We start from the raw sequence: 26,730 nt of genomic DNA, 5'->3' as shown, positions 1-26,730 counted from the left end.
GAAACGAGGGTAAGGTTTGCGACAGGCGCATATCGTGATATTTGATATAGGGAATATAGACCGGGAGATATTATACAGAAGTTCAGCCACGATTTTCTAAGTCCTGCCCTTTGCAACAGTGGAAGGGTAGACGAGGTACTTACAATTTGTGGAAATATCCACAAATTTCCTGTGACATTTTCCTGTAAAAATTAGATTTTCCCAAAAAATAAAAATAGGGTTTTGCGATGAATTTCTGAGTCCTGCCATATCCGTAGAATAACAGGATACTATGGATTTTATGAAGAATTTTTTTGGGCAGGAGGGTTGCAAACGGGCTAACGGAGTATGCAAGCATGTAAGGAAAATAATGAAATTTTCATGATTTTCTGGGTCCTGCCAACTATATAAATTAAACATATTTATTTCAACATGATAAAAAAATGTTGGCATGACCTCTCCTACTCTTTAAGTACACTTGTCCCTTGGAAAATTATGCCCAAAATTTTTACCCTTATTCCGTGATTTTCTGAGTCCTGCCTTTAAAAAGTTATAATACTCAAATACAATCAATAATTTTTCGGTGCTCGGCAGGAAGGTTAAACGGTTCTTGTAAGACGGCAGAAGTCCTAGATTTGTAAGAAAATTCGTGAAAAATTCCACGATGTTCTGAGTCATGCCATTTTGCATATGTTTCAAGAATCTTAATATAAGTCTATTTACAAATAGGCAGGATTATTTAGGTAAAACGTGGGGCAAAGAGAGGATAATAATTTAAAAATATTTTCTAATATACAGGGCTACCCGTATTAACAGAGTGACACAAACTTATGTTTTTTAAATGGAACACCCTGTATATAATTTTAAGATTCCTAAGATAATTTTAAGATAGTTTAATACAATTCACATAATCCAAAAATGTTTCCTAAGGGAGCTAGAGCTCTTTTAAGATGGCGCCTTGTAATTAGATTTTTTTTATCTTCAGAACGCTTCCATTTCGATAGACAAAAACTGGTCCGTCTTTTTATCTTCTATTTTATCAATATTCCTTTTGTCGCAAGCCTTTCCAATATTTGCATTCCACGTTCTTGCTGGCCTGCCTCTTCGTCGTTTGTTGTCAGATGCCGCTTTCCATACCCTCTTTACAGTTCTACCTCCACTCATTCTCGCCATATGTCCGAACCACGATAACTGTTTAGTTTCAAGTCTGTCTAAGGTCCTTCCAACACCGCACCTTTCACGTATGTCTTCATTTCTTATACGATCACGTCTGGTCACCCCGGATACCGCACGTAAATATCGCATTTCGCATGCTTGAATTTTACTACAGATGTTGTCGTTCACTGTCCACGTTTCACTACCGTAGAGTAGCACCGGCTCGTATACGGTTTGAAATACTTTCATTTTTGTTTTCAGGCTTACTTCTTTCTTCCTAATAAAACTTTTATTTAGTGCATAGTATAATTTTGTTGCACTCATTACCCTGCTGTTTATTTCTGGTTCTATATTTCCTTGCCCATTCATTGTTGATCCTAGATACTTGAAGTCCTCAACTTGTGAAATGGTCTCATTATTTAACTTAACATTTATATTTTCTTGTGTTTTCGATATTACTAAAGCTTCTGTTTTTTCAATATTTATTTTCATCCCAAATTTCTTAAAGGCTTCATTCCAAACATTCACATTCACTTGTAAGTCTTTTTCTGATTTTGCCACAATTACCAGGTCATCGGCATATATCAACTCTGACACGTAAACTTGTTGAAGTTTATACACCCCAACCCTAGTTCTTTTTACATTAGCCCTGCATTATTTTGCATAACAAAGGACTCAGAACACCACCTTGTGTTACACCTGTCCTTGTGTAGAATTCTAGAGATGAGCAATTGTTCGTTCTTACATTATTACGTGTACATTTATATATACTCTTTATTGCTTGGATTAACTTCGGTTTCACATTTCTACGGTTTAATATTTCCCAGATCTTGTTACGTGGCGCCCGATCAAATGCTTTTTCCAAGTCCACAAAACAGAGAAACAACTTATTGTTATGCTCTAGGGCTTTTCTGATAACTATCTCACCGTGAATATGAGATCGGTTGTACCTCGTCCTGACCTAAAGCCGCATTGGCTGTCATCCAATGTGGCCTCGATATTTTCTCGCAGCTTTTTCTCTAGTATTATTTCGTAGATTTTACTAGCAACTACCAACAGTGATATTCCTCTATAGTTAGAACACTTATGTTTATCGCCTTTTTTGTGCAATGGTAGAATAGTTGCAAGCGTCCAATCTCTAGGTATGCATCCGGTATGCCAACAGCTCCTTATGATCTTCCATAGTAATTGTAATCCTTCTCCTTCCATATATTTAATTAGCTCAGCCTTAATATTATCGTGTCCTGCAGCCTTGCCATTTTTTAATTTTAAAATTGCTTCCCTGTATTCTTCGTATGTTATGTCATCATCATCTTGTTGTTCATTTAAATTGTACTCCTCCCTATCATTCTCTATTTCGTTGTTGTCTCCCATTAATAACTCCATAAAATGTTCTCGCCATCTTTCGGTAATCTCTTCATTTTTTAATAATATGTTACCATCTTTGTCCTCTAAACCTGTTACTCCGTTTGATTTCTTTTGTCTTAGATTTTTTAAAGTCCTATAAAGCAACTTCGCATTACCCTTACTATCACTTTCCATTTTATTTCCAAATTCTTCCCATTGATGATTCTTAGCTTCTTTAATTTTATTTTTAACCAGTATTCTCTGTTCCTTATATTCTTGATAATTACTTTCACTTTTATTGCTTATATACTTTTTCCACAATTTTTTCTTCTTCGAAACTTCCAATTTTATGTCATTATTCCACCAAGCTGTACCTTTCAGATATCTTCCTTTCGTTACACCACATACTTTACTCCCGGTTGCATGCACCAGCTCCTTAAAAATATTCCATAATATTTCTATATCCTCCTCATTTTTCCAATTTGTTTTTCGTATTTCTTGATTTAATTTACGACAGTATTCTTTCCTAATATTTTCAGACTGCAGTTTGTATACTTTAATACTTGGTTGTTCGTAGCGATTTTCTTCATTTTTAATATTAAATGTCTGTTCTCTCCTTGTCTTTACTTTAGTTTCAACGAGAAAATGATCCGAGCTGATCTCATAGCCTCTTTTAACACGAACGTCCGCTATTTCATTTTTATATCTGTTCTGTACTAATACTAGGTCAATAACGGATTTTTCGTTCCGCGAATCCATCACTCGTGTCTATTTATGAATCCCCTTGTGTTGAAAAAATGTGTTACTAACTTGCATATCATTCATGATGCAAAACTCGATGACTCTTTGTCCATTATTATTCCTGACCATTTCTCTATATGGTCCTATAGGGTTGTCATATTCATTGCTTGACCCTACTCGCCCATTAAAATCGCTTACTATTATGACATGATTTATTTGGTTCATTTCGTCCTGCATTTGTTCCCAGAAGCTATCTTTGAGTTCCTTGGCTTCATTTTCCGATGGTCCATACCCAACAATAATTGTTGTCTTCTCGTTTTTACTGATATCTATTCTAAGGAGTCTTTCCGAAATATTTTTCCATCTAATGATATTTTTATGCTCATTTCTGTGAACCATTAGGGCAAGTCCTGCCCTAGCACGTTCTGACTCATTAACACCTCCAAAAATCATGTAGTGCTCATTTCTCATTTTAATACATCCACTACCTTTTCTCTTTGTTTCAGTTAATGCTAAAAAATCCATTCTTGTGTTTTCAAACTCATCAATAAGTTCCTCTTCTTTACCATTTAGACTTTGTATATTCCACAACCCAATTTTCCAATACTTATTTTGTTTTTCATTTTTTGTATTCATAGTTCTTTCATTGTCTGTATTTTTACGGTTTAGTTTTTGCATATTTTTGTCAAGACTTGCATCGATTTTGTTATATTCTCTCATGTCCATAATCTGTGCCATGTTCGTATCCATATCCATCCTCGAATTTGCAATAACTAGTAGTTTTTTTAAACCAGTTGCTGCTACATTATATCCGACTATTTCTATATTATTCGTACTATGGTTCCATCTCCATTTGGTGTCTTCAATAACGATAAAACCATAACCCATTTTTATTATTTTGCCATTTGCCTTTTCTTTTGCTGCTATATGTCTAAGATTTTTCTGCATATCAATCTCTTTAAGTGTTAAATCGCATTCAATGTATACGCGGTGTTGTCTATAACTTCTATGATTACTTTTTGCTTTTAGTACTCTTAGTTTGTCTTCAAACTTACTAAACTCAATAATGCACATATTGTCGTTGATATTTTGTAACTTATTTAAGTCTGCCATTATTCGTAGCTCTTTATTCAAAAAGTTTCCTATTTCATTCTTAAGCTGTTCCATATAATACGTACTTATTAGCAAACCCTTCATCATTAAATTATTTTTCTTTCTTTCTTTTTGACAGATTTCTAAAGTTAGCTCTAATTTATCCATTTTCTGTTTCATACTTATCATTTCCTTTTTTAAATTTTCATTTTCTTGAATTATTTGTTTAATCTTTTCTTTGTACTCGCTATTCTCTTTTCTGAGTTTTTTCATTTCTCCTACCAACTCACCTACCATGTTTTTTATATCCTCTAGTTCCTTATCTTTCTTTTTATTATCAGTTATTAACGTTTTCTTCAGTTCCGTAATTTCATTCTCTCTATCTCCAGCATTCTTTTTATTGGGAGATCGATATACTTTTCTGCTCTTATTAAAGATTTCCTCATATTCATTTCCTTTCCTTTTACCATCCTCTGATACATAAGTGTCGCTGCCGCTGTCCGTCATCTTAATTTCAATTACTATGATAATTAATTGTTATTTCACTGGTATTCCTATTTCTATCTGAATGTTGTTTATTTTTTTTTATAAAATAAATAAATGTTTTGCAATACAACTACTTAATTACAGTAAAGGTTTAATTCAAATTGTTTATGCACGAGGAATTTGACACCGATCTCAACTAGGTCAAATTTATAAAACCAATACTAATTAAAATCACTTACCGCTCTCAAAATGTTAAATCAAAATCCTTCTGTGTCCTTTGTACACAAACAACATTCACAACACTAAATAATCCTAAATCACTTTTAAATCAATTTTTAAATCAATTTACATCACATATCTAAATGGTTTGCGTGGTAAAGCCCGGATCCGAGTTATTTACCGCCGAAACCACATAAACACGTCCGACCTCAGCGCTTGCTTCAACGCAATTCGCATTTTTGACACTATATTATTAAATTGTCAAGTATTGGAGTACTAAACGGTATTCTTGCTGTAAGTCGGTAGGATGCACCGTTTTCTAGAAAAATCAATTTCAAAATTTTTCGTATTTTGAATTTAAGAAAAATAAAAAAAAAATAAAAAAATAAAAAAAAACGGTGTATTTGCCGACTTAAAGCAAGAGTAACTTTTAGTACTAGAATACCTCATAATTTAATACTCTACTGTCTACTATAAAATGCTTAAAAATTAAAGCAAGTTATGAGATTTCGTTGATCTACCCAAGACGGACGCCTATGACCGATACTAGAAATTCACAATTGATAAAATATTCATCTCTAGAAGAGAAATAAACCTACCAGTTTTCGTTTTTCTAAATAGTTTTCCTAAATAGTCTTTTTTTTTCAAATTCAAAAACCGAAAAATTTTTCAAATCGATTTTTCTAGAACACTGCGTATCCTACCGACTGAAAGCAAGAGTACCTTTTAGTATAAGAATACCCCTTTATTCCAGTGTCAAAAATGCTTAATTAGACACAGAAAAGTTATGGGATAAAATATCCATTTCCCTACCCTAAACGGACGCCTATGACCGGTACTAAAAATTGACAAATGATGGAATCGATTTATATCTGGAAGATAAATAGGTGTACCAGTTTTCGTTTTTCTAAATAGAAGTGTTCAGGAGCTATTAAAAAAAACTAATTAGAATACGCCATCTTTAAAGAACTCTAGCTTCCTTGGGAAGCATTTTCGGACGAGGTGAATTGAGTTAAATTTTCTTAAAATTATTAGAGGAATCTCCGGGCTTAGATTGTTAGAAGATTTTCTGGACACCCTGTATAATAGGTACAATCCCTACTATAACCAATTAATTGTAAAATTATTGATTTTCTTCCTATTACTTTTATTACGTTTACTTAGATACAAAAATATGATCTAATCGCTTAAAATAAATATGTTACCGTTTGGTATAGATTTGAAAGGTGTGTAAAAATCCGAGACATTACTCAGGAAAATAATATTTAATACCGTACGATTCTTTTAACGATATAAAAATTAATTTTTATGTATTAAATATCTTTGCGGTTATCCTGCCACGTTGTAAACGGTTTTAGATTAGTGTTTTTTAAGCATACCTGACAAGGCATGACTCAGAAAATTGTGGTGATAATATGATTATGTTTGTATAACAACGTGCAATAATTTTACTGACTTAAAATTTTATTTTTGTATGCGAAATAACTACACAACCATCCAGCCTCTTTGTAAATAGCTTTATATTAACATTCTTGACATATGTCCAAAATGGCATGACTCAGAAAATCGTGTAACTTTCCACGAATTTCCTTACACATTTTTTAACTATGTTTAGTAAAAAAGGTGTAACTAAACATCATGCCATTTTGAATAATGTCTACTTAAATTATTTATTTTAGAATAAAATTTATTTTATGACTCAGAAAATCACGGAACCATAATGAAAATTTTCCACAGAATTTTCCAAGAGACAAGTGCAGTTAAACATTAGGAGACGTCATGCCAACATTTTTTTCGATCATTTTCAAATAATTATGTTTAATTTATTAAGTTGGCAGGACTCACAAAATTATGAAAATTTCATTATTTTCATTACATGTTCGTATATCCATATACTTCCTTAGTCCTTTTGCAACCCTCCTGCCCAAAAAATTTTCTTCATAAAATTGATAGTATCCTGTCTTCTATGGATATGGCAGGACTCAGAAATTCATCGCAACTCCCCATTTTTTTCCTCATGAAAAATCTAATTTTCACAGAAAAATGTCACAGGAAACCCGTGGATTTTTCCATAAATTGTAAGTACCTCTTCTAACTTTCCAGTATTGCAAAGGGCAGGACTTAGAAAATCGTGGTTGAAGTTCTGTTAATATCTCCCGGTTCAATACCCTGAAGTGATTTCAGTAAAAAAAATAGACTTCTATATAGAAAATGTCCATTCTGGTCTGCTTCTTAACATATTTCATCATCACCATCAATGGCGCTATAACTCTTCGTGAGTCTTTGCCGTGTTTACTATTTCCTTCCATGTTTGTCGGATCTGTGCCACTAATTCCCATTGTCGCACCCATTTTCTCTAAATCTTCTTTGACTACATCTTTCCACCTTTTTCTAGGCCGCCCTACAGACCTTCTGACTAGATTTTCTTTTCCGAATAGAGACTCTAGCTCGTTATTGTATCTGCGCCTCCATTCGTTTGTCACGCTGTCTCTGCAAGGACCATATATCATTCGAAGGATTTTACGTTCCCACACCAGCAATTTATTTACTTCTCTTTTTGTTAGCGTCCATGTTTCGCTTCCATTCGTCACTGCTGGTCGTATTATATATCTGAATTCTTGCACCTCGTGAGAGAAGTTTTGACTTCATTAGATGTTTCATTGCAAAGAAAGATCTGTTTCCTGCCATTATTCGCGTTTCAACTTCTCGCTCTAATTTGTTGTCATTTGTGATTGTTGCTCCTAAATATTTAAATTATTTAACCACTTCGAAGTTATGATAGTTTATATGTGGTAATATTTTGCCTTATTCGCCGTCGTTCTTGTTTTGAAACGACCGTGTATTTTGTTTTGTCTTCATTTATTTTTAGACCGATGTTTAATGCAGCTTCTTCAAAGCTCGAGAAAATATCCTTAATTTTTAATGTTGATTGTGCTGCTGCGTCTACGTCATCGGCAAAAGCGAGTATGATTTTTGCTCCTCGAGCAGTTATGTCTGGTTTGATTTTTGGATAAATTGTTCGCATGACATATTCTAAGGCCAGGTTAAACAACAATGGGGAAAACGGATCTCCCTGTCTCAGTCTAGAATTTACGCAGAAAGCATTTGATATTTTTCCCCCTATTCTAACTTGTGCAAAGGAGTTACTTACACACATTTGTGTTACCGCAGCTAGTTCCTTGGGTACGCCGAGCTCGATCATTGCCTTCCATAATGTTGCACGATTAATTGAATTATAAGCCTGTTTGAAGTCTATAAAGATATGATGAACGTCCTGATTATATTCCCAATACTTTTCAAGCATTTGTCTTATTGTGAATATTTGATCAATAGTCGATCTGCCAGGCCTGAAACCACACTGGTATTCACCAAGTATTTCTTCGGCGTATGGTACTAATATTTTTAATAATATCGAAGCCAATATTTTATACGTAGTGTTGATTAGTGAGATTTAACATATTTCACCTGAACTAAATTACCAAAATACAGGACGAAATAATTCGTAGTTGGCGTCCTAAAAGAAAACGCAATCTACGAGTTTACTCTTAGTTGGCAATCAACGTGTTAAAGTTAAGAATTTAATTGTCTTGTCTGAACCAGAACAAATAAAATCCAAAGATATAATTATGTAACGCAAATTATCATTTAAATTTTGGAATAACCCAATTTAGGGGAGTCAATGAGGGTATTTGCCTCCGAATCCCATCCTACTACATCGATTTATTTGATATTTTCACAATAAGTAGAGAATAGCTCAAAAACAAAGTCTACCCTATGCTGAGATGCGCTTTTATCTTGGGGGTGGTTCCCACCCATTCTCGGGGGTGGAAAATTTTTTGGTTAAAATAACCACGGAAGTGGCTAGAAAACCTAATTCTAAACAAAAACTGTTCTGTATTTTTTTTGGAAACTCAATACTTTTTGAGTTATTCGTGGTTGAAAATTGGCCATTTTCAGTGAAAAATGACACCTTTTCGGATGCTTTTTTGCGAATACCTTAAAAACTATGCATCTAACGAAAAAATAGTATATTGTACAACAAGAGAGAAAAAAGACATATTTCTCACGAGCGCAGAAGTTGTACGAGGCGAGTGCCGCAAATTAAGCGAGGGAGACATATGTCGTTTTCTCACGTGTTGTACACTGCATTTTTCCTATGGATGCGTTTTTGTCAAGAGTTCAAACTTCAAAATTAAATAATTTAGGTGCTTTTATGTAGATCATATGCCAGAATTTAAATAAAATACATATTATACACATATGTAGGTAATTAATATTCTTAATATTTATATACTTTTATTTATTTAAAATTATAGTTATATTTGAACATTTTGAAAGGTAATTCCTGGTAAGTTTTGATGTGACACATTTTATTTGACAAAAATATTTGTGTTTGTATTGTGCATGTTACCATGGAAACCGCGATGCTACGTATGGAACCCGTGAGAAAAAATATTTCTCACTGCAATGGCCGACTTTTCTCACATCCTGAGAAATTGTTCGTTTTGAATGTATGTATGTAGTGAGAGAAGTTGCACATTGTATAGCATCCATAGAAAAACTATTTTTCCTATGGATGCTATACAATGTGCAAGTTCTCTCACTACTTACATACATTCAAAACGAACAATTTCTCAGGCTGTGAAAAAAGTCGGCCATTGCAGTGAGAAACATTTTTTCTCACGGGTTCCATACGTAGAATCGCGGTTTCCATGGTAACATGCACAATACAAACACAAATATTTTTGTCAAATAAAATGTGTCAAATCAAAACTTACCAGGAATTACCTTTCAAAACTGTTCAAATATAACTGGTAACTATAATTTTAATTAAATAAAAGTATATAAATATTAAGAATATTAAATACCTACATATGTGTATAATATGTAGGTATTTTATTTCAATTTTGGCATATAGTCTACATAAAAGCACCTAAATTATTTAATTTTGAAGTTTGAACTCTTGACAAAAACGCATTCATAGAAAAAGTACAGTGTACAACAAGTGAGAAAACGACATATTTCTTCCTCGCTTGATTTGCGGCACTCGCCTCGTACATCGGCTCGTGCGCTTCAAACTTCTGCGCTCGTGAAAAATATGTCTTTTCTCTCTCTTGTTGTACAATATACTATTCTACGGCCGTACGTAAACAGCCACTTTTACGCATGCATTTCGTTTCCGAAAGTTGCACTTTTCCACACGGCGTGCGAAAAAGTAAAAAACCTTGTAATATGGCATTATAATACATGCAATAAACTAATATTTAGATATGATTTACTAATTTATTTTAAATTTATCTTATTGTGTTCATGTTTAATGAAAGTAGCGCGATTATTTCATTCATAGGAGATTCTGACCAATAGAAAGCTACATAAATAAAAATGAAACTGATAATTTTGATAATTTCCCGTCGTCAAATATATTACGTCAGATGCCCTTCGTTGCTATGAAAAAATATATTCAGTGACATTCATGACAATTAATGTTTTAAAAATTATAAAAGTGATGACTTTCAACCGTCAAATATTTATAACAACTGTGTGTTTAATTGTACTAATTTGTACTTACATAAATAAATTACAATAAAATTTTGGTTTTGCACAGTTTTATTCATGAAATAATCGCAACAAATTGCACTCGATCTCTAAAATTAATATAGAATTTTAGAGCTCTTGTGCAATTACTACTGATAATTCGATGAAATAAAATTATTTTGACATAATATTCAAAAGTCAAATCAGTAGACCATAACAATGGTTTTGAGTAGTCGTCATGGAAACCAATATCGTCGTCGTGGTAACCCATTATATTGAAAGTTTGGTTTTGACAACCTTGTCAAAGAATTAATTTGTGTATTTTCACTTCTAATTAAAAATTGATATAACTCTATTTTTTGTGGCTTTTTTCCAAACGTACGGCCCTAGAAAAATATTGTTCTACGACAGTCTCGTGCGTGAAAGTATCACTTTCCGCACTAGTTAGGAAAATAACTATTTAAAATATTCTTGTAGCTCATAAAAAAGCAAAGAGACTCGTTCCTTTATAAATCTTCTACTTATAATACAAAAAGAGATAATATTATTATGGTAGGTTAGAAGATTTTGTTTTTTTTGTGCATGCTCAAATCGGTGTATTCAACTTGAAATAAGAGAGAAACGGTTGATTTTAGCTGTATAATGCTACCAATACCTTTTGTAGTGCTGGAAAAGACCTTTAAAATGAGCAATATTAAATGTAGATTACATTTAAACTAAGCGAGATATGCTGTAAAAACTTTGATGACTAATGTATTTTAAGAAAAAATGTGAAGTATATTTAACCCCTCATCCATCAGAATTTAAATGTACCGTTTTCCTTCTACAATACTTTTTATTATAGTGTTATTTTTATGTTCAAAAAGCTGTAATGGTTTAAAATAAAAATGGTTTTTGAATGAAATAAAATCAAATTATAGAACGCATTTTTAAATTTTCTTAAAAATCTTCCTTTTTCTCCATATAACTCGAAAATGATAAGAGATACGAAAAAAAGATCCCGCAAAAAAATGTAGGTTTTTTTAAGATAAAAATTTTGTTTTTATTTTTTATTACCATATCTCTTATCATTTTCAAGTTACATGGAGAAAAAGGAAGATTCTTAAGAAAATTTAAAAATGCGCTCTATAATTTGATCTTATTTTTTTTCAAAAACAATTTATTTTAAACCCGTCCAACTTTTTAACATAGAAATAACACTATAGTAGAAGGTATTGTAAAAGGAAAACGATGAATTTAAATTCTGGCGGATGAAGGGTTAAATATAATTCTCATTTTTTCTTAAAATACATTAGTAATAAAATTTTTTGCAGCATATCTCGCTTAGTTTGAATGTAATTGACCTTTAATATTGCTCATTTTAAAGGTTTTTTCATGCACTACAAAAGGCATTGGTAGCATTATACACCTACAATCGACGGTTTCTCTGTTATTTCAAAATGAACACACCGATTTGAGCATGCATTAAAAAAACAAACTCTTTTCACCTACCATATCTCTTTTTGTATTATAACTAGAAGAATTATGAAGGAACAAATCTCTTTGTTTTTTGATAAGCTACAAAAATATTTTGTATCGTTTTTTAGTTAGATGCATCATTTTTAAGGTATTCTCAAAAAACTGTTCGTAAAGGTATTATGTTTAAATCAAAATGGCCAATTATTGGACCACGAATAACTCAAAAAGTATCGGATTTTAAAAAAAAAAATTATAGAACAGTTTTTGCTTAAAATTTGGTTCTCTAGCCGCTCCGTGGTTATTTTAACCAAAAAATTTTCCACCCCCGAGAAGGGGTGGGAATCACCCTCAAGATAAAAGCGCACGTCGGCATAGGGTAGACTTTTAATTAGGAGATAAGTAGATCCTATTCCTAAAATTTCATTAAAATCCATGCAGTAGGATAGAATTCGGAGGTAATATTAATATCTTATTAAATAAAATTAACATGAAGTAAAACTCCCTAGTGTAGTTGGTATATTTAATAAAAATTCTAAAAAATTTTTAAAAATCCAAACGGATTACGTTCAAAACGTTTTCGGACTTATCAGTCCATCATCAGTGAACCTAAAAGTAAGTAATCTCACTTGTACAAAACAACCAACATTACAGTTAACAAATTTATATTTCTATACACACTAAACAACTTTTGTATCACTTCATCGTTTTAACTTTCACCCCCAAGGCTATTTTAGGCCCAAAAAATTATTAACTTTCATTAACCAATAATTCTATCTTACATTTTGTTTTCATTACCATATTATGACAATAATTTCGGTCAAATTTAATTTTATAGTCAAGTTTATAGTAATGGTTGTAATATTTTTAAAAAAATAGTAAATTTAAATTCTAATATTAAAAATTAAAATTCCAACACAGTCTTAAACTTAAATTTCCGTAACCACATTGGATCTTGACCTTGGTTAATACCTTAAAAATTCCCTCTCCTGGATGTCAATGTTACTGACATTTGAAGTATTTCAACTTCCTTCTAAATCATTGACAGACTAAACGTAGTTCAATGTAGACCTATTCATAATAAAAAATCTCTTAATTAATGGAGTAGAGCATCATGTACCTAGTACTAATCCGTTGGCATCCAATGTAAGCCAAATTGTTTAACAGATTTCACCATGTAGTTAGAACATACATCTTGACCAGTGTTTGGCATTGTGGCTATTTAGCAAGGACAGAGAGTAAGTAATCGTAACCACACTTTTCAATTTTTAACATTCAAAATTTCACCCTTTTTCAATTTTACTAAGTGAGATTACTTACTTTTAGGTTCACTGATGATGGACTGATAAGTCCGAAAACGTTTTGAACGTAATCCGTTTGGATTTTTAAAAATTTTTTAGAATTTTTATTAAATATACCAACTACACTAGGGAGTTTTACTTCATGTTAATTTTATTTAACTAGATGGTATACAGCCAACCTTCGGGCATTATCCCGTTTTATTTTTAATATCTTATTCTTGCTCCCATTGACTGGCGTAATTTAAAATAAACCAGATATATTATTTCATATATTTTACGTAGGTGTGTATATTTTGTTAACAAGATCTACAACTGATTAATCGTTATATCAGTTCGTTAAAGGTTGACAAAGGTTGACCATAGATAACTATTTACATAATATGTTTTTTTATAATATTTTATACTAAAAGCAAAATTTATTGAAAAATGAGAGAACTTTGAATTATCCACGTCCGTCTGTCTGTCTGTCTGTGAACAGAACTCCTCCGTCATTATACCAGATAGAATGACAAATGGGGTGTCAAATGAAAGCTTATAATCCAAGGATCGTACTAAAGGTGAGACATTTGACCTAGGCTGTCTGTCCGTATGTCCGTCCGACCGCGAATATAACTTCTCCGTCCATTATACCAGGTAGAATAACAAATGAGGTGTCAAATGAAAGCTTATAATCCAAGTATGGTACTAAAGGTGAGAAATATGACCTAGGCTGTCTGTCCGTTTGTCCGTCCGACCGCGAATATAACTCCGCTGTCATTATACCAGGTAGAATTACAAATGAGGTGTCAAATGAAGGCTTTTAATCGAAGGATGGTAGTAAGGTGACAAATTTGACCTAGACTGTCTGTCTGTCCGTCCGACCGCGAATATAACTCTTCCGTCACTATACCAGGTAGAATGACAAATGAGGTGTCGAATGAAAACTTATAATCCAAGGATGGTACTAAAGGTAATAAATTGGACATAGGATGTCTGTTTGTCCGTCCGACCGCGTCCGAAGAGTATTGAAAAGTTTAGTTTGAATCTTTAGTTCGGGTTTTTAAATCATTTATGTTTAAACAATGATTACCCAAAGTTTAGTCAAAATGACTCAAAATTAGTAATATCGTATATCAATCGACTCAAAGTTACACGAAGAGTTCAAATATCGACGACTGCCAGTTCTACTTTCGATTACTTTGTGTGAAAATCTAGGACTTACGAAGTCCAATTACTTGTTTTTAAATCATTTTTAAACAAAATGCATGCTAGAAAAGTCTCACGTTCCGCCCACACCGTACTTATGTCCATAACTTCTTTTACCGCTGTTTTTTTTCTTCATAACGCTGTTATACAGTGGCCCAATGTTTGTGAGAGGGGTGACTTAAGCGTTATAAATAAAAAATTATAGAAGCTGTAGATTTAATTTTAGAAAAATCTTCATGCAAGGTTTGTTGTGTAACATTTTCTGAAGTTTTCAATGGTAAGTCAGATTTTTTTCTAAAATTTATATTTTCGTCGGTATTTAAAAAAACAACTAATTTCGCAATTCATTTGTTTAATAAAAAGTTAAGCACTCACTTTTGAAGTAGAACTTTTTGATGTGTTATTCTAATTTGTTTCTATCTTGTTTGATTTTTTCGGTAATAAAAACCCCATTGACTCTTATACTTGTATAATTTTTTTGTAGGAGCAATATCTTCCGACTTATACACGATCATATTGGGCGCAAAAAGCAAGAATTTTCGGTTTTTTCAGTTTTTTATCGTGATTATTGGTACACGGTACATCCTGAAGTGATTCCAGCAAAAAAATAGACTACTGTGGAAAGTGTCGGTTATGGTCTGATTTTTGATAAAGACCACCTGGATTAAAGTAAATAAAGGACGAGATAGCTTGTAGTTAACTTCTAGCTTGTAGTTAACTTCCTAAAAGAAAGCGCAATCTACCAAGCCTGCCTGCTTTTGTTGGCAGGAAACGTGTTAAAGTTAATAAATTAATTGTCTTGTCTGAACTAGAATAAACAAAATCCAAAAATATAGTTTTGTAACGCAAATTATCATTTGAATTTTGGAATATCTCCAGCTAAAATGAAAACAGATTATTATTTCATGCATTTTATGTAGGTTTGTATATTTTGTTAACAATATCTACAACTGATTAATCATTAATCAGTTCGTTAAAGGTTGACTGAGGTTGACCATAGATAACTTAACTACATAATAGGTTATATTTATAATATTTTATACTAAAAGCAAAATTTATTGTAATTATGAAGTTGGTGTATTGTGTATGTTTTCTTCTTCTTTTTGGTGTAGTAAGTTTATTTGCAAATTTATTAATATAAAATTTCGTTTGTGTATAATACAAACATAGAATTTTTTAGTATCACCACTAAGGTGCGGTTTCATTCCTGTTATCAATGAAAACATTGAAATATTTTTTAGAAATATCTTAAGAGGAAACAGTAGCGATCAACAGGTAGCGAAAACGCGTTCCAAGATTGCGGCTGTAATTTTGAATATTTTTTCGAGATATTTGGCACACGTATTCGTAATATAACAAAGAATGGCGGTACAGAGCCCAATTTGAAAAATATATTAATATGTGGAAATTACTCTGTAATTAAATACAATATTAAAAAAACCAGCCTGTACCGCCATTAAGAAGAACAACAAAATACACTTTCTTCAAATAAACTTTTTTATCCGATGCCTAGATTTTGTGTCTTTTTGGAACTACTAAAATTATTTATTTCATTAGTAGTTCCAAAATGACACAGAATCTAGGCATCGGATAAAAAAGTTTATTTGAAGAAAGTGTATATTTTTGTTCTTCTTAATGGCGGTACAGGCTCGTTTTTTTAATATTGTATTTAATTACAGAGTAATTTTCACATATTAATATATTTTTCAAATTGGGCTCTGTACCGCCATTCTTTATTATATTACGCATACGTGTGCCAAATATCTCGAAAAAATATTCAAAATTACAGCCGCAATCTTGGAACGCGTTTTGGCTACCTGTTGATCGCTACTGTATCACCTTAATATCAAACCAGAAGAAACAATAGGCAGTCACGTTCCTTGTGTATCGTAGATACAAAAATGGCTTATTTTGTTTGTTAGAAGGACACTTATTCTTCTTTTGACGATACACGCTTTGTAGCCTGTTCTTTCACGCTGTTTTCGCGCTTCTGATTATTGTGCTAATAGCAGGTATGTCATGTTAGTTTCTTATGTCTCTGGATCATGTACGTTTCTTGCGATCGGGCCCGCTTCTATCTTAAATTTTGCTCAATAACGTACATACATAATTGGACCCAGTTCTGCAGAAAGCGCCCAACCCACGAAAAGAGAATTCTTCAAAAAATTAAATACTTTTTTATGAACAGTGAATTGTTTTTATTTAAACTATTAATATTTCATAAATTAAATTTTACACCGCAGGCTGTGTTGAAATAGACCGCAAGAAACATAATTTTCAAAATTTTTTTTTTTTTAATACTGTGTTGATTTTTTGGGGTTGGATGCTTCCTGCAAAATTAAAAATCGAGGTTATTCAAATTTGTTTATTAACATTATTTCGACTAAATTACAAAAAAGAGCAAGTGTTTATTGATATAATGTACATATTACACGGTAATAATAGGCTATTGAATATATTCAAAATAAGATAGCTAAAAGGAACTACAACGTTAACGGGGTTTTATTATTTCATATGGTCAATGGACATCTATATATGAAAAAACCGCGGAGTGCTACCATTTAAAGGGGTGCGTTTTTGAGAAATGGGTGAATTAGTCCCTGGGAACACGTTACATTAGGGTGAGTTATATGCACTTTTGGTACAAACATGTCTACATAAAAATTGTTCCTGGTTAAATTTTCTATCTAAATATCACTTTTTGAAGTCAACGATACTTTTTTTTACAAAAATATATTCAAAAGAAAAAGCACAAAGAAACCCAAAAGAAAGAAATTTTGTTTTTTGTGCCATAACTTTTGTCCACGAGGATATAGGTATAGACATTGCTTTACAGAGAAAAAACCTACATATTTCTTCTTTAAAATGTTGTTTAGTAGAGGTAACTAGGATTTATAGTTTTCGGAATATGATTTTTTAAATTTCACCACTCACAGCAATTTTGGGCAATTTTCCTTGTTATTTCGCAAATATTGTTCTGTAACTTTTTTCTACGTAACTTTAGGTATACACCATGGTACACGTAATAGGAATAGAAATTAATTACCTTTAAAATGGTCTACTGTATAACATCGTGCGATTTTTTTTAAAGAGATTATGGTTTTTCGAGGTTTTATACTTTTAACGATTTTTTTAAATATAATATAAAAATAAAATAATATTATCATATAATATATTTTATATTATATAGTATTATATTATATATAGTTTATATAATATAATATTATATTATATATTATATACATATTATATGATACCTAATATAAAAAAATATTATTTTTTACATTTTTTACGATTATTTTTGAAATTTCATATTATAATTATTTCTTCTACATTTAGGTATATATAGTATTATATTATAATAAAAAAAGATTATTTCGTTTATTTTAAAATGGTGTATTACAAAAAATTCTAGGATTATTTTTGAATAAGATATTATTTTTCAAAATGTAATAAGTACTTGCAACGATTTTTTATTTGACGATTATTTTTTAAATTTCTCATTATAACTTTTTTTTCTTGTACATGAATATACTATATATTGCTCAATAAAGAGGGCTTTCTTTTACAAAAATTACTTAAACATTAGTCTTAGAAAGCATCACTTTACTTAAAATTATTTAAACGTTGACATTTAAAAAATTTTCAAAATGAAAGTCCATCTCTTCGTTATCATTAGCTTCAATATCTTCCTCTGACACCTCAGTTATCTTAGAGCTCCCAAAATTAGTGCCCATGCACATGCATCCTTTGAAGAATATTCAACAACTAATTCCTATCTTCCTACAGCCGCAGTTTTTTGTACATCCTTTGGTACATTTACATGCTATGTTTTCAAGCAAAGCTTGTGGTGCAGTAGCTTTGACAGTAAATATTGGAATTAATCCATATTTTGAAGTTTGCCTGGCCGAGTAAAGTGGATCCAAATTGTTACCTATAAAAACTAAGATTCAATCATAACACACAATCACATAAAAAAGTTATAATGAAAAATTTAAAAAATAATCCTAAAATCAAAAATCGTACTTATTACATTTTGAAAAAGCATAATATCTTATTCAAAAATAATCCTAGAATTTTTTATAATACACCATTTTAAAGAAAACAGAATAAGCTTTCTTTTTATTATATAATATATACCTAAATGTAGAAAAAAAAGGTATAATGGGAAATTTAAAAAATAATCGTAAAAAATATAAAAACTCATTAAAAGTATAAAATCTTGAAAAAGATAACCTCTTTAAAAGAAGTCGTACAACATTATACAGTAGAACATTTTAAAGGTAATTATTTCTATTCCTCTTAAATGTACCATTGCATATGCCTAAAGTTACGTAGAAAAAAGTTACAGAACAATATTTGCGAAATAACGAGGAAAATTGCCCAAAATTGCTGTGAGTGGCGAACTTTGAAAAATCATATTTCGAAAACTGTAAATCCTGATGACCTCTACCAAACATCATTTTAAAGAGAAAATACATAAGTTTTTTTTCTGTGAAGCAATGTCTATACCTATATCCCCGTGGACAAAAGTTATGGGACAAAAAACAAAATTTCTTTCTTTTGGGTTTCTTTGTGCTTTTTCTTTTGAATATATTTTTGTAAAAAAAAGTATCTTTGACTTTAAAAAGTTATATTCAGATAGTAAATTTAACCAGGAACAATTTTTATGTAGACGTGTTTGTACCAAAAGTGCATAGAACTCACCCTAATGTAACGTGTGCCCAGGGACTAATTCAGCCATTTCTCGAAAACGCACCCCTTTAAATGGTAGCACTCCGCGGTTTTTTCATATATAGAGATTCATGGACCATATGAAATAATAAAACCCCGTTAACGTTGTAGTTCCTTTCTATAGTACATAATCAATAGCCTATAACAACAATATTAAAAATTTTAATTTCTTAAATCCACAAATCTAAATTATTCGTATTAAAACAATAAACATCTTGTTCTATGCTTGCATTCCTGGTTAATTTTTGATAAAAACCTAAACAATCTGCTAGCAAGAGATGGTATCCCTCAAATTCGCAAGCTTCGGTTCTGCTATTGGTTTCCCTTGAGGCCACAGTTCGACCAAATTTAAAAATAAATCACATTGACTTTGAAGTTGTCGCCCTCTCGTTATCTTTTTTATATTAACCTATTTAATCAAAAGGGACTATCATAATTGTTCTGCTGAAGGAATAATGAAAAAGGTTCATTTTTTGTTACCTTGATAGATCTTATCTAGATAGTAAGCCAGCTAATTTTTTCATTATCAACAGATACCTACTTCTGTTGGTTATATTGCTTTCTATGGATGATGTACCAAAAAAAGTCTTTCGAAGTCAGTTCATTGACCACAAGTGGATTTTTCTTTCTGCACTCTTTCATGACGTTTATATAATTTGACGGCCAATACATTCGTTGCTGGAATTTTAAAGCCAATTCGATATCAACGAAATCCCAGTCGTTCGGCAAAAAACTATGACCAGAACATAAAAAAAGTATAGTAATATCTTCAAGATGATGGGATGAATACAAAATATATTTTATTATTAAAGTAATTTTGATGTTGCGGTTCTGCCCTCCACACACCAATCGCTCCACAAGATCAAATGTTATACGTCAGATGACAAACTTGTGTGTGGCTTATTAAACAAGATCCCACTTCTTGTGCTCCTCTACCAGCTACTCCTTCAGCCCATACGTTACAGTATCCATGATTTTCTGATCCACTATGAACCCCAGCATTGTTAGACCCAAAGTCTCTTATAGAAAACGTTGTTAGTTGGAATCCTTGGAAGTGGTAGAGTTTTCTCCAAATCAAAAGTGAGGCACTCATGGTCATTCAATTCTTTTGCCTCTTTAAAATCTTCTCTTCTCAAGGATTGTGCCGTTTTAGCCTCATCAAGATGCCGTCTGTGATTTTCAGTTAGTTCCTGTTTCTTCTCGTTATTTTCTTCATTATTAATTTCCATTTTAAATTGTCGCATACGTTGCATGTATCCCTCTTTAGCATCTTAAGCGTCGTTTTCACGCTACGTCTTATTGTACGTTTTGTGTGTTATGCAAAACGTACGACAAAACGTACGTTTTGTCCAGTGTATAACAAGAAATGAAATGAATCGAAATAAAATCCAAGGTCAGATCGAAGACGTGATGGGAAAAGCATAAGCGCCGGACTCCACTTGCGATTTGTAGTCGCGCGATTGATTTGTCGCGAAGATTGAACACATTGTTTGAAAAACGTTAATATGTATCTGTATACTTGACAAAACGTACGTTTTGTTGTACGTTTTACATGACACACAAAACGTACAATAAGGCGTAGCGTGAAAACGACCCTTTAGTTTGCAAATTAAAGTTGGAATAAAAGATTTGTTTGTATTTGGTGATACTTACAGCATGCATCCAACCCACTTGGTCAAAAGGTAAACGAATAGCAGCAGGCGACCATGTGGGTTGGATGTGTTCTGCAATAAGTTGATAGATATATGAACATTTTATTTATTAACCATGTGGTTTGGATGTTTTCTGTAAATAAATAATTCGTGATTATAAAATAAACATTGTCAATGATGATCGTTTTCTCCTATAAAAGGATAGCAGTTGGTCGTCTTCTGCAAAATGAAGAATGGGTTGAAAGCAGTCGAAAAATGACATTAGCTCAATTTTTGCTATAATGTGGGTTGGTCGCCTTCTGCAGAACTGGGTCCAATTGTTCCTCTTCTAGCGTTAGGTGTCGAGAGAGATGGTGCGTCTGTTTTGATGAATTTTCTCCATTCTTTTCTGTTTTTCGCCATTTGTGTTGCTTCTTGCCAAAATTTGCCCTTATTTTTGAATATTTTTCTATGTTGCTATTCCACTATTTTATTGGTCTGCCTCTTCTGTTTTTGTATTGGTTCAGATTCCCACATTCTTTTCACTTGCCTGTCACTGTCCACTCATGTAATATGCTAACTCGAACCATGCTAATTTTAACTCGTTCGCTTTGTCAAGTGACAATTTACTTTTAAGTATGTTTCGTATTTCTTCACTTTTGAGTCTATCTAGCCTTCTTATCTCATCGTTCTTCTGAGGCATTTCATATCTGCTACTTGGATCCTGCTCTAGTATCTTTTGTTTAAAATACAGTTGTCTGCTCGGTATGTAAACGTTGGAATAATTATATTGTTTCATATTTTGGCACCTTCACTTTTCTAGATATCTCTTTTTTTTTGAGGAATCCTGTAATTAGTGCATGGAGTAGTGTTAGAAATAGTTCACTCTAGTCTGTTGTTGAGATTGTTCTCGATACTTACTTCCTCTGTTATTTATTCTGTTAAATATCCATGTTTTTAGTGTTTTCTCTCATAACAAGTCCAAAGTATTTTAATTGTTGGAGATGGACTTTACTGGAGAGTCGTTGGCTAACTTTTGACTCTCTTGAAATGGAATTATTTGTCCTATGGTTTTTCCAAGGAATTTGTAGCATTCCTCTCCAACAGAACATTTCAGAGGCGTCTATCTTTCTTCTTTCCGAATTTCTCAGGGTCCAAGACTCTCATCCGTAGGTCAGTATTTGGAATATTAAGCAGTTGATCAACCTCATCTTTAACGCACGTGAAATTTGACAGTCCTTCCATATTGTGGTCATTTTTTCTGTGGCGACTTTTGCTAGATCACATCTACGTTTTATTTCTTTCTGTAGTGATCCTGTGTTTGTGATTAATGATCCCAGATATAAGTATGAGCTCACCACCTCAAAACCATCAATTGTGGTTATGTCCTAGTCTTTGTCTTTGACATGTTTAATTGCAGACTGCAGACCAAATATTTTACTTTCGTTTTCAACCAGTCGTATAAGATAAAGCAGCTCTGCTTGAATTACCGCGCAAGGTACTCATTTTATTCAGGCTGAGTCGACTTGGGGCCTATAGACATTTTAAAAATGTCTAGATTTTTATTAATATGAAGAAATCCAAAATATTCAGAAAATCAAAACAATAATTTTTCCACCTACCTCTACCGAAAGTATACTTTTCCGGACCTGATTGTAGGGAGCAAAGTTGTACTTTTCCTCCCTAGGGAGGAAAAGTAAAAGTGACGTCATTCATGAAATATAACTTATTGACGCCCTGTACAATATCTATTTTCTATTACGTAAGTATCTATACATTTTAACGTTTATTTATAAAACACCCAGTATTTTGCAGAATGGTAAAAACAGTAAATTGTTATTTTGATTTAACAATGTTTACATTAATAATTTGACTTATATTTGACAGTTGACAGTTATATTGTACCTACTTGTTAGTTTTAGTTTTAATAAATTGTGTTGGTTAGTTACATAAATAAATTAAGCAAAAATGAAAAATGACTTGTTATTAATTTGAGGAAGGTGGAAAAACCATATGTATAACATGGGAGTAAAGTGCCTTTTCCTCCCTTGAATGTTTACTGCCCTCCGCTACGCGTCGGGCAGTAAACTTCATTCTCGGGAGGAAAAGTAGCACTTTCCTCCCTTGTTATACAAATAGCTATTATTACTCTTTGAGATTTTTGGTATTACTAATAAATTTTCAGTTATTTTGAACAAAAATTGGAAGTTTTTCAAAATTAATTTTTTTTATTTTAAAACCAATTTTTTTCAAAAAGGAGCACTTTGAAGCAATGAAAGTTATAGATCATTATAAACAGTACATAAGTAAAGTAACGTGTGAAGCGGTAACGATTAATTTTATTTGGATGCTAACTAGGGGATGATTTTCGCGATTTTTTACCAAAAAATAAAAGGGACCAACAATATTTTGAGCGTAACTCACTTACTTTTAATGTTCGAAGTTTCTTTAAAAAGCAAATATAAACCTTCTTTTAAACACTTTAAAAAAGTTGTAATAAGTTTTCCCCGAACAGTGCTCCGTTTTTTGTTTATTCCTCGTTGAAATAATATTCAATTTGAAATTTGACAAAGAAATACTTACTTTTTGAGTTATTTGAAAAAAAAAACGTCCAAAAACATGGTTTTCTTTGTTAAAAATGAACGTATTCACTCACAAATAACTCAAAAGTATTAACTTGGTGAAGAAACTCTATAGAACAGAAGTTTCTTAGAATTAGTCATTTTATCCAATTCCGGACTTATTTAGAATGTATATTTTTCACCCCCGAGAAGGGCGTATACCCCTCCATTTCTGTAAAATGGAGGGGATATAGAATTGTAAAATTTTTCTTATATAATAAAAGACAATTTCAACTACCTATTCCCAAATTTTCATCCTTCCTTTTTTTTGGGTCAGATTGTTCTTTGATCGGGCTAATATTATCCTGGAATATCGTTAAATTTTAGGTATAAAGAAATGGATATAACAACTATTATAATGTAGAAGTAACACATCGACAAAATGTGAATATCTGATAAATTACTTCTAATGTATAGGGTATACACAATTATTAAAATGATTATTAAAATTATTTTATATTATAGGTTGCACCAGATGCAGCTGCATTCAAAGAAAAGGTTAAACGACTAGAACAAGAATGCCAAAACGATAAAACAACTTATGTGGATGAGGCGGAATTAGAGAGGTTCAGAAATCATGAGCCGACCACTGCTACCAACTTAGGACTACATTATCTTTGTACTAATATCAAACTGGGAATTCAAGACGAAAATGGAAAGATCAACACAGAGGCCATCAAAAATAATCTTCGTGAAATAATGGTTGGAACAGGCAAAATTAATATAATAGCACATAGATGCAGCCGTAGATTGCCCGAAGAATCAGCAGAAGAAAGTGCTATTACATTATATAGATGTTTACATAAGCCAGCCCATGTACATAACAACAACCATACTCATATCCATGTTCATAGACATAAGCGTTCAATAAAAAGAAGCAAAGCTCACAAATTTTGCCAGTCTGATGAGTCAACCAGGGTAAATGAAAGTGATATGGAGAAGTTTAAAAAGGGAGAAGAAGTAGACACATCTAAAATAAAAAACTATATTTTCTGTATGAATAAAAAATTTGAGATACAGAATGTGGATGGTACCGTCAATAAAGACGGATTTAAAAAATATCTAGAAAACAAGGTAAGCGATAAAACAAGGGCTAATGAATTAACAAGAAAATGTTCAGAAATATCGGATCCAGTGGCAGAGGAAACGGCTATTAAATTATACAAATGTGTTCACGAAAACGATCGTCAGGATGATCAGAATCAAAATGCTTTACAACAACAGGTTAAGCTTGCCTTTGAACAATGCCAAGCTGATCCAAAAACTTTTGTTGATAAAAAAACTCTTAAAAAGGCGCGCAAAGGAAAAAAGATTGACACTGCTGGTTTAAGAGCACACACCTTTTGTATGAGCCTGAAGTTAAACCTTCAATCTACGGACGGAAGTATAAAAACGGAAACTGTTAGGAAAAACTTAGAAGGCGAGGAAACTGAAGCTAAAATTAATATAATAGTTAATATATGTGGGACTAGAGATGAAAATGATCCAGCAAATCTTACTGCATTAAAACTATTCAAATGCCTATATAAATATGAAAAGAAACGAGAGCAGAAAAAACGAGCTTTCCTTAAACGTTTAAAGCAATTTAAAAAGTTTCACCAAGAATGCTTATCTGATCCCGCCAATCAGGTTGATGAGGAAGTTCTTTCTAAGTTTAGTCATGGTAAGATTTAAGTTTTTAATAAGTTATACTTAGTTATAGTTTCTACTTATAAAAACAGAAATATCAATTTTTGCTATATTAGCGTATTTATTATATTTATACATTATTTATACATTCATCTGCATGTCATTCATCGTCATGATTCATTAAGAATCTCGAATCTCTGAGTTGTAGATTCTAGATCTTAAAATATTAAGATTTAACAGAAACCACTTAAATAAAATGTGACCATTTCACTGAACAGCCATAGCTATTAACAAATATTTATACTTACCTAGTACTTTAAAACTGTTTGACATACCCTTATCATACTTGTAGGTAATATACACCCTACCTAAAGTGTAGGTACTATACACCCTACTAAAGTGAATGGTTGACCCTTCCCAAATTCTACGCCACTGACCAAATTGCTATTTTAGCACAATTTTTAGATTCTCCAATACTTTATTTGTAAATAATAAAAGAATAAAAAACCGCCAAACGCCGTAAAAATGAGTGGCACATACAATATTCCAGCTACAAAAGATCTGATATAAATATTACGTGGCGCGAAAATGTATTTTCATTTTGATGCAAAACAAAATTCTAGTTTTATTTTAATATATTTTTTCATAATACTTGCTCAGTTTGAAGTAAAACGCGCCACAAAAGAGTAACTTTGATACAGTTTGAATTTTGAAACTCTTTTGTGGCGCGTTTACTTCAAAAGCAAATAATATGGATTATTTTTTTCACCTGTCAAATACTGATAAAACAGCCTCTTCCTTGATAAAACAGTCTCTTTCCTGATAAAACTTAAGGTACCCTAAATTTCACATAATACGTACATACCAAATAAACTTAGAACAACTACTACAACTGAGTGCATTGCCAGTACATCAACTGCGACTGTAATTAATGATACTGAAAGTGACGACAGATTAGACGTTACGAACGACATTGGAAAATCTCATATTAGTTATAAAAATTGTGTTTTTAATAATTATTCATTTTCGATTTAAACAGTTTTTTATGTATTAACAATATAATAAATAAATTGGTTCATTTTTAAATCATAAAATAATTTATATATAACCTACTTAGGGGTCATATACGTTTCTCGAGCTTAAAAAGTAGTCTAAATATAATGATAAATTGTACGAAAACTATTGGGCTAATTGGTTTCATTTTTTTTAATTTTAAAGGTGGACTCTTAAGGCTGATTCTCATTATAACGCAAGGCAAGTGCTCGGCATGGGCAAGGCATCGGCTCGGCAAAATACATTTTACATAAAATCTTATGCACTGCACGGGATGTAATTCACACTATGCGTGCAAGGCACCGGTAAGTGACGGGCTTTGCATGCGACGTTCTTTTCGAAACAATCTTTGCCTAGCATGTGCCGTGAAGATCACTACAGTGTGAATCTCGTACCGGCAAGCAATCTGCAATCGTAGTTATTTTAGTACAACGTAGTAAGTTAGAATATAGTATATTTTTTTAGTTTTTTTTAATGGTAGATACCTCGAGAATTTTTTATATGTTACTTATAGAATATAGTTTATTTTGAAAATATAAAAACATTTAAATATTAAAAAAAAAATAA

General features: G+C 31.9%; 2 protein-coding genes across 2 annotated transcripts in view; one reads left to right on the top strand and one right to left on the bottom strand.

The window, feature by feature from the left end:
- The window catches only part of LOC114341755 (uncharacterized), a 262,233-nt gene that overhangs the window by 57,790 nt on the left and 177,713 nt on the right, over positions 1-26,730 (bottom strand). The window lies entirely within an intron of this gene.
- The window catches only part of LOC126885249 (uncharacterized), a 28,890-nt gene continuing 17,605 nt past the window's right edge, over positions 15,446-26,730 (top strand). Inside the window, exons 1-2 of the mRNA XM_050651732.1 lie at positions 15,446-15,606; positions 23,947-25,144. Coding sequence (XP_050507689.1) covers positions 15,562-15,606; positions 23,947-25,144 — 1,243 coding nt within the window. The 5' untranslated portion in view covers positions 15,446-15,561. The remainder of the gene's footprint in view (positions 15,607-23,946; positions 25,145-26,730) is intronic.

Source organism: Diabrotica virgifera, chromosome 5 (assembly GCF_917563875.1).
Source record: "Diabrotica virgifera virgifera chromosome 5, PGI_DIABVI_V3a".
Taxonomy (NCBI): Eukaryota; Metazoa; Arthropoda; class Insecta; order Coleoptera; family Chrysomelidae; genus Diabrotica; species Diabrotica virgifera.
The sequence above is the reverse complement of the archived record's forward strand: the minus strand, read 5'-3'. Positions and strand labels throughout refer to the sequence as shown.